This window comes from Microplitis mediator, chromosome 4 (assembly GCF_029852145.1).
Source record: "Microplitis mediator isolate UGA2020A chromosome 4, iyMicMedi2.1, whole genome shotgun sequence".
Lineage (NCBI taxonomy): Eukaryota > Metazoa > Arthropoda > Insecta > Hymenoptera > Braconidae > Microplitis > Microplitis mediator.
In genome coordinates, this window is record NC_079972.1 from 4,114,348 (window position 1) to 4,125,992 (window position 11,645).

General features: G+C 39.0%; 1 protein-coding gene across 1 annotated transcript; it reads right to left on the reverse strand.

The window, feature by feature from the left end:
* Positions 1-7,009: 7,009 nt before the first annotated feature.
* LOC130667170 (mucin-2-like) lies at positions 7,010-8,119 on the reverse strand. Its single transcript, XM_057468660.1, has one exon. It carries the CDS (start codon positions 8,117-8,119, stop codon positions 7,010-7,012), a length of 1,110 nt encoding a protein of 369 aa, XP_057324643.1.
* Between the last annotated feature and the right edge of the window lie 3,526 nt (positions 8,120-11,645).

The window sequence follows — 11,645 nt, forward strand, 5'->3', positions numbered from 1 at the left end:
TCAAGCTCAATTTCTCACAGCTTCAAGATATTGACAAGCCGCGTCGAATGACACCTTAAAGTTCAAAATCGTTTTATTCGTTCGAAAGACACATGTATTTACATACGCACGTACATACATACATACACTCGGACATCATCGTGAAATTAGTCAGAATAGCTTCCTAGGACCACAAAACGTCGACATCTGATGAAAATTCGATTTTCGTAAATCAGACCGAAACCAATAACCCGAATTTTTGAAAATTTTCAATTTTCTTAGCGGGAAGTTAAAAATAAATCTAAGGTGGCCTATATTGCATACAGAGGTAATTTTCTCGTATCTGTATCTCGCCACCCTAATATTAATATAAATTAGGCAAAAATCATCAAATTTTTAACTCCTAAAATTACTATGAAACGAGCTAATGAGATTACAACAAAAAAATCGGACTTTTATTGTTATTTTTAATTAGTAATAGGTTATTGAACAAACAAGAAACCTTAACCAACCTGATGAGAAATCACCAGGAATCGCATCTGATGCACTACTATTATTTTTTAATTATAAAATGAATTTCTAAAATAATCAGACTATGTTGAATCTAAACTAGATTAATTTTACTTTTTTTTTTTTTAACTATTTATGCATGAATACGTACTTATGATGGAAATATATCGATTTTTCGACTAAGTGGCCGATAAAGGGGTCCTAGCCGATAGAGGGGTCACTTATCTTAATGCTGGTAATACGCGTCACAAAGGAAGGCTGACTGTCTGCCAATAAGCAATTCTGTAGAAACTTTGACCTAATGCTCCTTACGCAAGTATCTTTGCGAAATGTCACATCAAATATATTGAGGATATTTTGTGGAAGAATCTCGCCCCAGAATTCATAAGGATTAAGAAAGCTATTAGAGTAATTATTTTTATTAGAATCCATGATTACACAACGAAAAATAAGTAATTATCATAATAGTGCCTGTCCAAAAAATAACTTTACGTTTTAACTAACTGTCATGAATGTTTGGCATAGTAATAATATTTTCTCCTCATATGATAGAGTCATATTCAGCATGTATTGATTAGCTGGCACTGTCTTTGCTATTGTTTCTGTAAATATATATAACCTTCGGTTCCATAATAACCCTAGAAAGTGTTCGAATTAAGATTAAAACATTATATAACAATGAGATTCATAGATATGAGTAATAAAAATCAATACTGAATTTTAAAAAACGATTTTAGTTGAAGATGTATTCAGTATCTAATTAATCAATATGTCTTGTGTCAAAAATTGTTTCCATTCCCGGAAAAAAATGTTTTTAAAAAATTTTAGAAAATTATATCAAATTTTATAAGATTTTACACCAAAATTTTATAGAATTTCATACAATTTTATAGAATTGTATAAAATTTTGTAAAGTTAAACACGATTTTATAATATTATATAAAATTTTATACACAATTTTATAAGACTGTACAGTGAAATTTTATATAGCAAGATCTGAGTAAGGAAAGCAATAAGTACCCGACTAAAATTTCTTCCTGATTTGCCTGAAGTACCATAAGGACCTTGTCAGGTTAATATAAGGTTTGCCTTATAAGGGCAAACCTGACGAGTTCCTTATCAGGACCGCATCAGGATATCCTTATTTAAAATGAAGTTATTTGCCATCGGGTCAACCTGACCAGTTCCTTGTCAGGACCTCATCAGGATATCCTTATTCAAAAAAATCTGTCTATCGGTTGACCCTGCGGGCCAGCCCCGAAACTTCCCGCTCGAAAACATTGTTGTGGATACATTTTCGAGCTCTTCGAACTCGAAAATACTTTTGTGTGCCATTGTTTTCGAAAAAAAACGGATTTTAGCATTTCTTTCTCCAACGATATCTCAGGAACGAATTGACCGATTTTGATGGTTGAAGCGGCAATCGGCGTATTTTATTAAGTTCTAGAGCTGATTAGATTTTAAAATTGTTGGTTCAGATGTTTCGAAGATATTCGCAAAAAAACGTTTTTTACCATTTCTTTCTCTCGCGATAACTCTCGAGCGAATCATCCGATTGAGATGGCTAAGGCGGCAATCGACGCGTTTTCTTAAGTTCTAGAGCTGATTAGATTTTGAAGTTGATCGTTCAAGTCGTTTCTGAAAAATCAATAAAAAACAAAAAAAAAATTTTTTTTCCGTAATCCACCAATATTTTCGAGTCTACTTGATCAAATGATTTGAAATTCTCAGAAAAGTTGATGGCCAACAAGCTTTTTCGATTGCCGCCTTAACTATCCAAATCGGTTCATTAGTTAAAAAGTTATAGACCGGTCACACACATACATACACACACACACACACACACACACACACACACACACACACACACACACACACACACATACATACTCATACACACATACATACATACATACACACACTTGGACATCATTCAAAAATAGTCAGAATAGCTTTCTGGGACCTCAAAACGTTGACATCTGATGAAATTTCGATTTTTGCAAATCGGGGTGAAAACAATAACTTCCCAATTTTTCGAAAATCGTCGATTTTCTTGGCGGGAAGTTAAAAATAATGAACAGTAAAAAATTTTTTTAATTCTAAATTCAAGTATGAGCTCTTCCGAGGGCTTGGGTTCAAGTGATGACGATGTAGCCATGAATATCGAAAAATAAGCTCGGTTAGTAGAAAACAAACTAATTGCTAATAAATCAAGTGCAGTGTACAATCTTTGCTATCGAAATTTTGTCAAGTGGAAAGAGGATAGAAAAATTAAAGAAATAACAGAGAGCGTGTTGCTAGTCTATTTTAATGAATTAACAAGCTTGATAAAAAGCTTGATACCGTTTACGCTCTGGAGTCGATGGTCAATGTTGAAAACCCAACTTAATCTCAAACATTCAATTAACATTGACACTTTTCACAAACTCAAAACTTTGTTAAAAAATAATGTTAAAGGGTTTAAACCTAAGAAGTCTAAAGTTTTATCGATAAATCAGATTGAAATATTTTTTAATGACGCTACTGACGACATCTATCTGGCTATGAAGGTTAGTTAAAGCTAAATAATATAAATTATGGAATATACTACATATAAATTATTTACAATTTTATTTATATACAACTAAATGTTTACAAAAGTTATTTTATTATAGGTGATACTAATATTCGGTTTTTGTAGGGCATTAAGGTCTGGCGAATACTGCTCAATCAAAACTTATGATGCAGAAGACACCGGATCTCGATTTATCGTTAACATCCGAGGTACAAAAAATTATTACCCGCGTTCATTTGTTATTCAAGATGAATACAGTGATAAAGTTCGTAAGTATGTTGCTTTACGATCCGAAAACACGGAATTAGACAGATTCTTCATACTCTACGATAAAGGAATATGTAAACGTCAACCAATAGGAAAAAATAATATAACCGAAGTACCTAAAATAAAAGAGCCATCCGGCATTACCCGGAATGGAAAGGTAGATTTCTCATTCAGATACAAAAATTTGGTGAACTTCATAACAAATAAAGTACCTAATGAAAAATATGTTACGGTAGTGTAAACAATTTTATATGTTATTTCTAATAACTTCGAAATGATATGGCATAACCAAAAATTATTTAATAAAAAACGATGACTATTATATCAAATAAGATACTTATTTAAAGCTACAACATGAATGTTTCAAGGAATTGAGGTATGTCATATCATTCCGAAGTTATTAGAGGGGTAAGCTGCAATAATAAGCTTTTTTTATTTTTTGTGAAATTTTCGATATCATCAAATTGTTAGAAAAGATGTTTTGAAAAATCAAGTATCACAGTGAAAATTAAAGCTAATCGTTCAAATTTTGAGATTCTTTTTACAGAATTGAGTTATCCTTTTCGGTTCAAAAGTTATTTCAGAACAAAGCCAGCAAATTCATTTTTATGAAAATCAGAAAAAATTTCAAACACCCACAACTTCCTAACTAATCGACTGATTGGGCTCATCTTCGAACTTGATCAAGGTAATCGTCCAATAAATGAGTGTATTAAATTTCATTAAGACCCGTTAAGAATTGAGGGCGCTATCGTGATGACAAGACGCGTTATATTGTATATATATATATATATATATATTAAGACAAATCGCCTTTTTGCTTGGCGATTCTAACCAGCAGCCACCAGGATTCGCGGGTTGAACCCTGGCTTAGGCTGGCCTCTACGAAATTTTTGAGTATAAGACAGAGCAATGGGCTTGGGTTCTTGCGAAGTAAGAACCCGCACTTGTCCAAACTCGGCAACGTATAAAAAAGCTTATCAACTTACCTCACGGCTTATTATAAAATTATAAATTAGACTTATCAATGGTCGAGTTACTACTTATAACTTAATTTGTAATTATTAAATCAAACTATTCGGTAATCTTACCAGTATTTTAGGACGAGGATAGAACAAAGGCATTGTATAATGTAGAGGATCGATTTTATAGAAGTACGCAAGTTTATTGCCAATCGTAACAGAGATTCATTTACTTACAGTAATTTCCGCAAAGTACAATAAACGCAGTCCTGGTTGGAACGCCGGATATGCAATCCGTAACCACGTGGAATAACGCCTTGTAATCCGCTGATTTTATAATTTAAACTTAATATTATTTAATATACGAGTGAATCGCCGGTAACGTACAATAAACTTAATAAATCTAACTTGATTTAAAATAATTAATTAATACGCAATAAAATAAGATAATATATGACAAAATGATAGAAATAGTACAAGTAAGATTGTCTGATATTTGATACTGAATACAATTAGAGAAACGTCTATGCGCTAGTTGATCCAGGATCGAAGTGATTACCGATAAATTTGGGCGTAGGACCAGCCTCGGAACTGTCCCTACTTTCACCTGACGGACATGCGTCGACGTGACAATTCGTCATGTGACCACGGCACTATAACTCATATCGTTTCAGGCGGCAACGAGACGGGTAGAAAACGGGAGCTGCAAGGCTGAGGATGATGATGACAATTCACATTGTCTCAATATACTGTAACGGGTATAATTGGGTTTTAATTATAAATATATAACACAGAGTAATCAATTAAATGATTACTGTCAGAGAAACACGTCAAGTCAGTTTTGTATGTCACCAGAAATTCAGAAGTTAGACGAAACAGAACATTAGTGATTAAAAGTATGATCGAGTTAATCAACACAAGAAGTAATTGATAATCACTAAAATTTTGACTGTATAAATTATCCAACTACCCCTTTTTGCTTGGTTTAGCTCGCCGGAGTCCAGGGTTCAAAAGGGTTTTTTTTTTAATTTATAGACAATGTTAATTAATCAATCAACAAAACTTTACTTAACTAAAAAAAGAAACTTTTTTCCAAAAGAAAGAAAAGACACACAGATTTAGACAGAATAATAAACTAGGATTTATTATTAAATAATTACAATGGCTTCCAGCCCTTTTCTACTACCTCTTACAATAATTAATATTGATAATTAAACGCGGTTTTAATGTTATATAATTATGGCTTGTTGTTTATTTAACAATTTATTCGCGGTTTATTGTTTATTTAACAATTTATACACGGCTTACACGGTATACACGGCTTACACGGTTTACACGGTTACGCGGTTTACACGGTTACGCGGTTTACACGGTTACACACATACTCAAAAGATTCGCGGTCTACCACGCGGTACTACCCCTCCCGGGTGCTTCAGGGGAGTCTGGTCGACTACCCCGTCGGCCCTACACGAAGTCCCGTCCCAGAGGGTAAGCGGATGGTCTCCGTCTAACCCCCACCTACGCGGTTAGTTTCACCTACCGTACCTCAGCAGAAGGCCTTAGTACGGGGACACCAAATCTCCACGAGAATACAAATTTCGCTTACCTTGATCCGGTCGGACGTGGGGTAGGCGAAGTTCCAGTTGTTGTCCAGGGAATGGCCTTCCTCTAGATAACGTCTCGGGAGACTAAGTTGCCTTGTACGGGCTCATATGCGCGGTTTCATCATTATATCTACCTTTTGTAGAGGTGAACGGGAATAAATTCCCTCGCCCTCTGTTGTTGACATCGAGAGTATATTGTTTGTGAAATTTTTCTAAGTCCCGAGTTAAAAAGTCAAAGGAAATCGAGAGAAATTATTTTTATCGTATGTAAAATTGAATTTAAAAGAAAAGAATTCGTTTAAGATGTTAAGTAAATACTAAGTCCCGAGAATTTAGCCGTGCGAGCGACGATAATCCGTGCGGACGGATAGAAAATGAAAGAATGAACGATTGAAATATTAGAGTTTATTTTAAATTTCACTAATATTTCTTGTATTTCAGTTCATTTTATAATTCTTTCAATCTCTTGAATCTTTTAAACGATTCATTTAAAATCTATATAAGCGGTTTTATTTTATTTCCTTTGACTTTGGTGCTCAGGACTTAAAATAATTTTCGCTCGGCCGCGCATTCACATACTTATACAGTTCGTCCATATAATTTTATATCTCGCTATATTCATTCATCTTAAACTTAAAAAACACAGCCATATAAGTATAAATAATAATAACTTATTGTTAAAGGAAAATAATAATGATTATAATAAGAGTAAGAAAAAAATATTACATACAAAAGTATAAGTCATATTAAATAGAAGCATAAATAAGTAATAGTTTTTAAGTCAATAGATAATAGAGTAGTAATAAGTACAATAGTGATCAATTGTTTAAACAAAAGAAAATAATATTTAGAATTTTAGTCCTAGTTTTTAAGCATACTAGTTTTAAGTATAAACGATAGTCCAGTAGAATAAGAATAATAATTAGTGAATAAGTAGTATTAAGTCATAGGTATAAGAAAAATAGTAATAATAGAGTAGTTTTTTAAGTAACAATGACAGTAACTAGTGTAGTATCCCTTTTTCACAGCACTCTTAAAAAAAAAATCACAGGTCACTCCACTCCACCATCACACCCCTCCCACCTCAACAAAGAAAAGGGGATAGCCTGCTATCCTCTTTTCTTCCTGTCTTTTTATTCTTCCCGTTCTCTGAGTCTGGCCAGCATGTCCCAGGCCGTCTTTCCCATTGACTCGATCTTGGGTGTCCGTGAATACTTGCACCTTGTCACCTTGTACAGGCTTAATGCATCGTCGTACGCGGTGAAAACTGCCTTTTTCTTAACCACTTTCGGCTGTACCTCTGCCAGTGGTGTCAAGGATAACAGGAGTCTTTCCAGAGGTGTCCGTATCTTCCTCGGTGGTTCAAAAAGATCTCCTGGCAGTGACTCAAACTGGCTCGGGTACTCGGACAATAGTGGTGCGTCGTCGTACTCGAGCCAGGTTGCTGTGGTTGTTTCCAGCTGGGGACTGCGTGCGCGTAGGCCCGGGTTGGTAATAACCACTCCTATTTTTCTTCCAGTTCCAATGGCGACTCTCGGCTGCTCGAGGGTACTGCTGGTGGTCGGCTTCGGCTTTGTTATGGCCAACTGGGGACTGCTCATCTTGAGTGGGCCCGGGTTGGTGATAACTCTTTTCCCTTTTTTAGGTGTCCCGGATCTTCTTATGCCAGATTTCTTGGCAACCGTGGTGGCTGGTTCCAACTGGAAACCGTTCTTTGGAGATGAGTCCAGTTTGGGCCACTTCCTGAGCTGGCTATTTTCCCCAACCCTCCGCTTTCGCTTGGGGAAACTGGTGGTAGCTCGAGCAGGCCAAACTTCGTTTGTGTCGGTCGGTGCCGTGGTTGGTGGCACTTCAAGCGGCTTTTCTGCCCTCTGAGGTGGTTTAGCTGCCAACTGGGGACTGCGTATGCGTGGGCCCGGGTTGGTGGCTGTCACTGGCTTCGCGAGTCCCATTAAACTGGCGCTGTCCGGTCGGATTATGGGCCGTTTGGTTGGTCTCTTAAATCCGGGCTTGGTCGGGTCGTATGGCTCGACCTTTTTGACTAAATGTAGTCTGACCTCCTGGATTTCTCGGACGTGGACTCCGGGTGTTTTCCTGGCGTTGGTTGCTGTCTTTGCTGCGGTGGTAGGCGGGGGTGTGGTGGTTGTCGTGATTGTCTCGGTGGTCGGCTCGGCGATTGGCTCCAAAATCAGGCACGGCTGACGTTGTACCATTTGCTCCAACAGCTCTAGCTCCTCTTCCATCGTGAATTCTTGGTTTGTTGAAGATTGCATCTATACACAATAGTTTTCGAAAAGGTTTACAATAGTGAATATCATACTGTTTCATTCATTCATTCATTCCTAGTTCGCAACTGAGATGTTGCACGGTTCTTTTTTTTTTTAGCAGAGGTAGTAGAACAAAAGAGAAAGAAAAACATATAATTTATATATATAAAAAAAAATGATATATATAATGATATCTTTATATATGTTTTATCATGAAAAAAAAAACTCATCAAAGTCAAAATAAATGATCCTAATGGTACCCCCTTTTTGCGGGGTGGCCCGTTTTCAACCCGGATCTCCGGTGCTAGAGGTTAATCTGGCCTTTTTGGCCGTAGCCCGAATTATTCATTCAAGTTCATGATTTGCAGGTTCATCTAGTTCCGGTTTCTAATCGCGGTCGCGGTCAGGTTATTCGCGGTCAGGTTTCAATTCAGGTTCCACTTTTGTTCGTGGTCGCGGTCAGATTATTCACGGTCAGGTCCCAATTCAGATCCCCGTTTTATTCGAGGTCGCAGTCTGATTGTTCACGGTCAGGTTCCAATTCAGGTTCCACTTTTGTTCGCGGTCGCGGTCAGATGGTTCGCGGTCAGGTTCCAATTCAGGTTCCAGTTACGAATTCACAGGTTACCCCAGTACGGTGAGATTACCCACTTCAAAGAGCATTGAATGTGGTGAAGCGGCAGGGCGAAAATCCCTTTTTCCTCGCGGATTTTAACCCACACTATGCCGATATTACACCCCGCATGCTGGCCAAGTGTCAACCCTCTCACCGGTACCGGATTGTATTGCTCGGATGACATCCCACACCTTTTCTGATAACCCCGACGCGGTTGCTTCGGTATCTATTGGTGTGCGGATTGTCATTATACTGATCATACCTACGTGTGAGATCCGGTTGCAAGTTGCTCACAAAAGAACAACAATCAAACTTTCGTGGTACTCGTTATCTCGGAAATTAATCAGGTCCCTGTTCGAGCGCCATTTTGTAACGAGTCAAAAATAACCGGTTTAAATTTTAATTATTAATTAAACATAAAATATAACCCAAATTAATTGAGACAAATCCTTTTAAATACCGGAAAATCAGAACTTAAGACTCCCCTGAAGCAACCGGGAAGGGGGGGTAGACCGCGATCTTAGACCGCGTAAAGTTTGATATATGTGTGTGTGTGTGTGTGTGTGTGTGTGTGTATGTGTGTATATTTTGTGTGTTACGGGACCGCGTGGAATTATTTAATAACCAGCGACATTTTGTTATTAAACCGCGTTAAAAGTATGGATTTCAACCCGGGTCTCCGGTGATAGGGGGAGAATTAGCTTTTCTGATCATAGCCCGAGTTATACGACGCGGTTGCAAAGTTTCGTCTAATTCTGGCTCCCATTGTTCGTGGTCGCGGTCAAGTTGTTCGTGGTCAAGTAGGTCGCGGTCAGGTTTCAGGGGGTTTCCCTCGTGAAAGGGTTTTAAGTCTTTAAGGTGCGCGGTGAAGGTTTTACCTTCCTTGGTAACTTCGTATACCGAAGGTCCTACGACTTTCGTCACGGTAACGCCCGTAGCGAACTTCTCAGCGAGTTTAGCCGAAAAATTATCAATCGCGGATGACAAGTGATGTTCTCTCTTGCTGACCAGATCCCCAGGAGCTGGTTGCCAAGAACCTCGCTTTCGATTGTAATACTTGGCTTGTTTTTCATACGCCTGTGCCAAGTTTACTTTGACTAACTCGATTGTGTCCTCCAGAGTCTTCGCTGCCCGGTGAGGGTCGTACACCTCGCTTTTCCCTTGTTCGGCGCGAGATCGTACCGATGAAGGGGGCTGTATTTCGCGGCCGTAATTTAGATATGCCGGGGAAAATTCCGTGGCATCGTGTTTCGCGGTATTATACGCGAATGCAAATTCCGGAACTTGCTTGTCCCAGTTTCTCTGGTTTGTCCCGACAAATTGAGCGATCATTGTGCCAATTACCCGGTTCGTACGTTCGACGGGATTGCACTGTGGCGAATATGGTGGGGTTCGGACGTGTTTTATCCCGAATTGCTGGAGCAAAGAAGTGAATTCTTTGCTGACAAAAGGGGTACCATTGTCGGTAATAACTGTCTCTACCCTTCCAAAACGTAGCAGAACCCGTTCTTTAAACGCGTTGGTGATCGCGGAGGCTGTCTGTTGCCGTAACGGTTGAACTTCTATCCATTTTGTGAATTTGTCTTGAAAAACTACCAGATAACACATTCCCCGTGAGGATCGCGGTTTTGGTCCGATTACATCAGCAGCTACCACTGACCATGGCCTCAGGGCCGGAATTGTCCCCATTGGGGCCGATGGTGGTTGCTGTGAGGCCTTGTACGCTTGACATTCCACACATTGCCGCACATACTCAGTGATTTCGGCTCTCATACGCGGCCAATAATATTGACTTGATACCCGAGCAATCCTTTAGTGATTCCGCAATGTCCAGCCGAGGGCACATCATGGTTCTCGCGGATGATCTGTCTCACTCCCGCTGCTGGAATACACAGTTTCCAGACATTGCCTCGGTCTGCATAGTCTAGGCTATGATATCGGTGCCGATACAATAAGTCTTGTTTCAGACAATACTCGGGATATCTTTGAGGGTCATTCTCGACCCCTTTGACCGTTCGTTCATACCAAGAATCGCCAAGATCAATTGCTTCAAGAATTAAATCGGTTTCCGGTTCGTGAGGGTCATTTTCGTCGGAATTGGCAATAGTGCTTCGCGATAACGCGTCTGCGACTTTATTCCATTTCCCTTTTCGATAAACGACGTCAAACTCGTACTGTTGCAAGTAAAGATTCCATCTGGCTACCCGACCACTCGGACTTCCGATCGATCGGAGCCATTTTAGTGACTGGTGATCCGTAATGACCGTGAACTCATACCCTTCAAGGTATGGTCTCATTTTCTGAATCGCCCAGACCACTGCAAGACATTCTTTCTCGGTTACGCTGTAATTCCGCTCGGCTTTGTTTAACGATCGACTCGCGTATGCGACGACTTTTTCTGCACCGTCGTGTTCCTGTGTCAGGACAGCGCCTATTCCAACGTCACTCGCATCCGTTTGTAAGACGAAACGTTTAGAAAAATCCGGGGGAACCAATAGGGGGTCCGATTTCAGATGATTTTTCAGGGTTTCAAACACCGTTTGTTCAGCATTTTCCCATTTCCATCGTTTTCTTTTCTGCAGAAGACAAGTCAATGGTTTGGTCAGGTCTGCGCAGTTGGGAATAAACCGTCGATACCAGGATATCATTCCCAAGAACTGGCGCAGTTCTTTGGTTGTACGCGGGGGAGCAATCTCGGTAATTGCTTTGACCTTTTCTGGATCCGTTCGGATTCCTTGTTCGTCGATGACATGACCCAAATACACGGTACTTTGTTTTAGAAAGTGGGATTTTTCGGGGTTCAATTTCAAGTTCGCGGTGCGAAGTCGTGTCATAACTTTTTTCAGAATATTCATGTGCTCGGCAAGGGTTTCACTGACGATTATT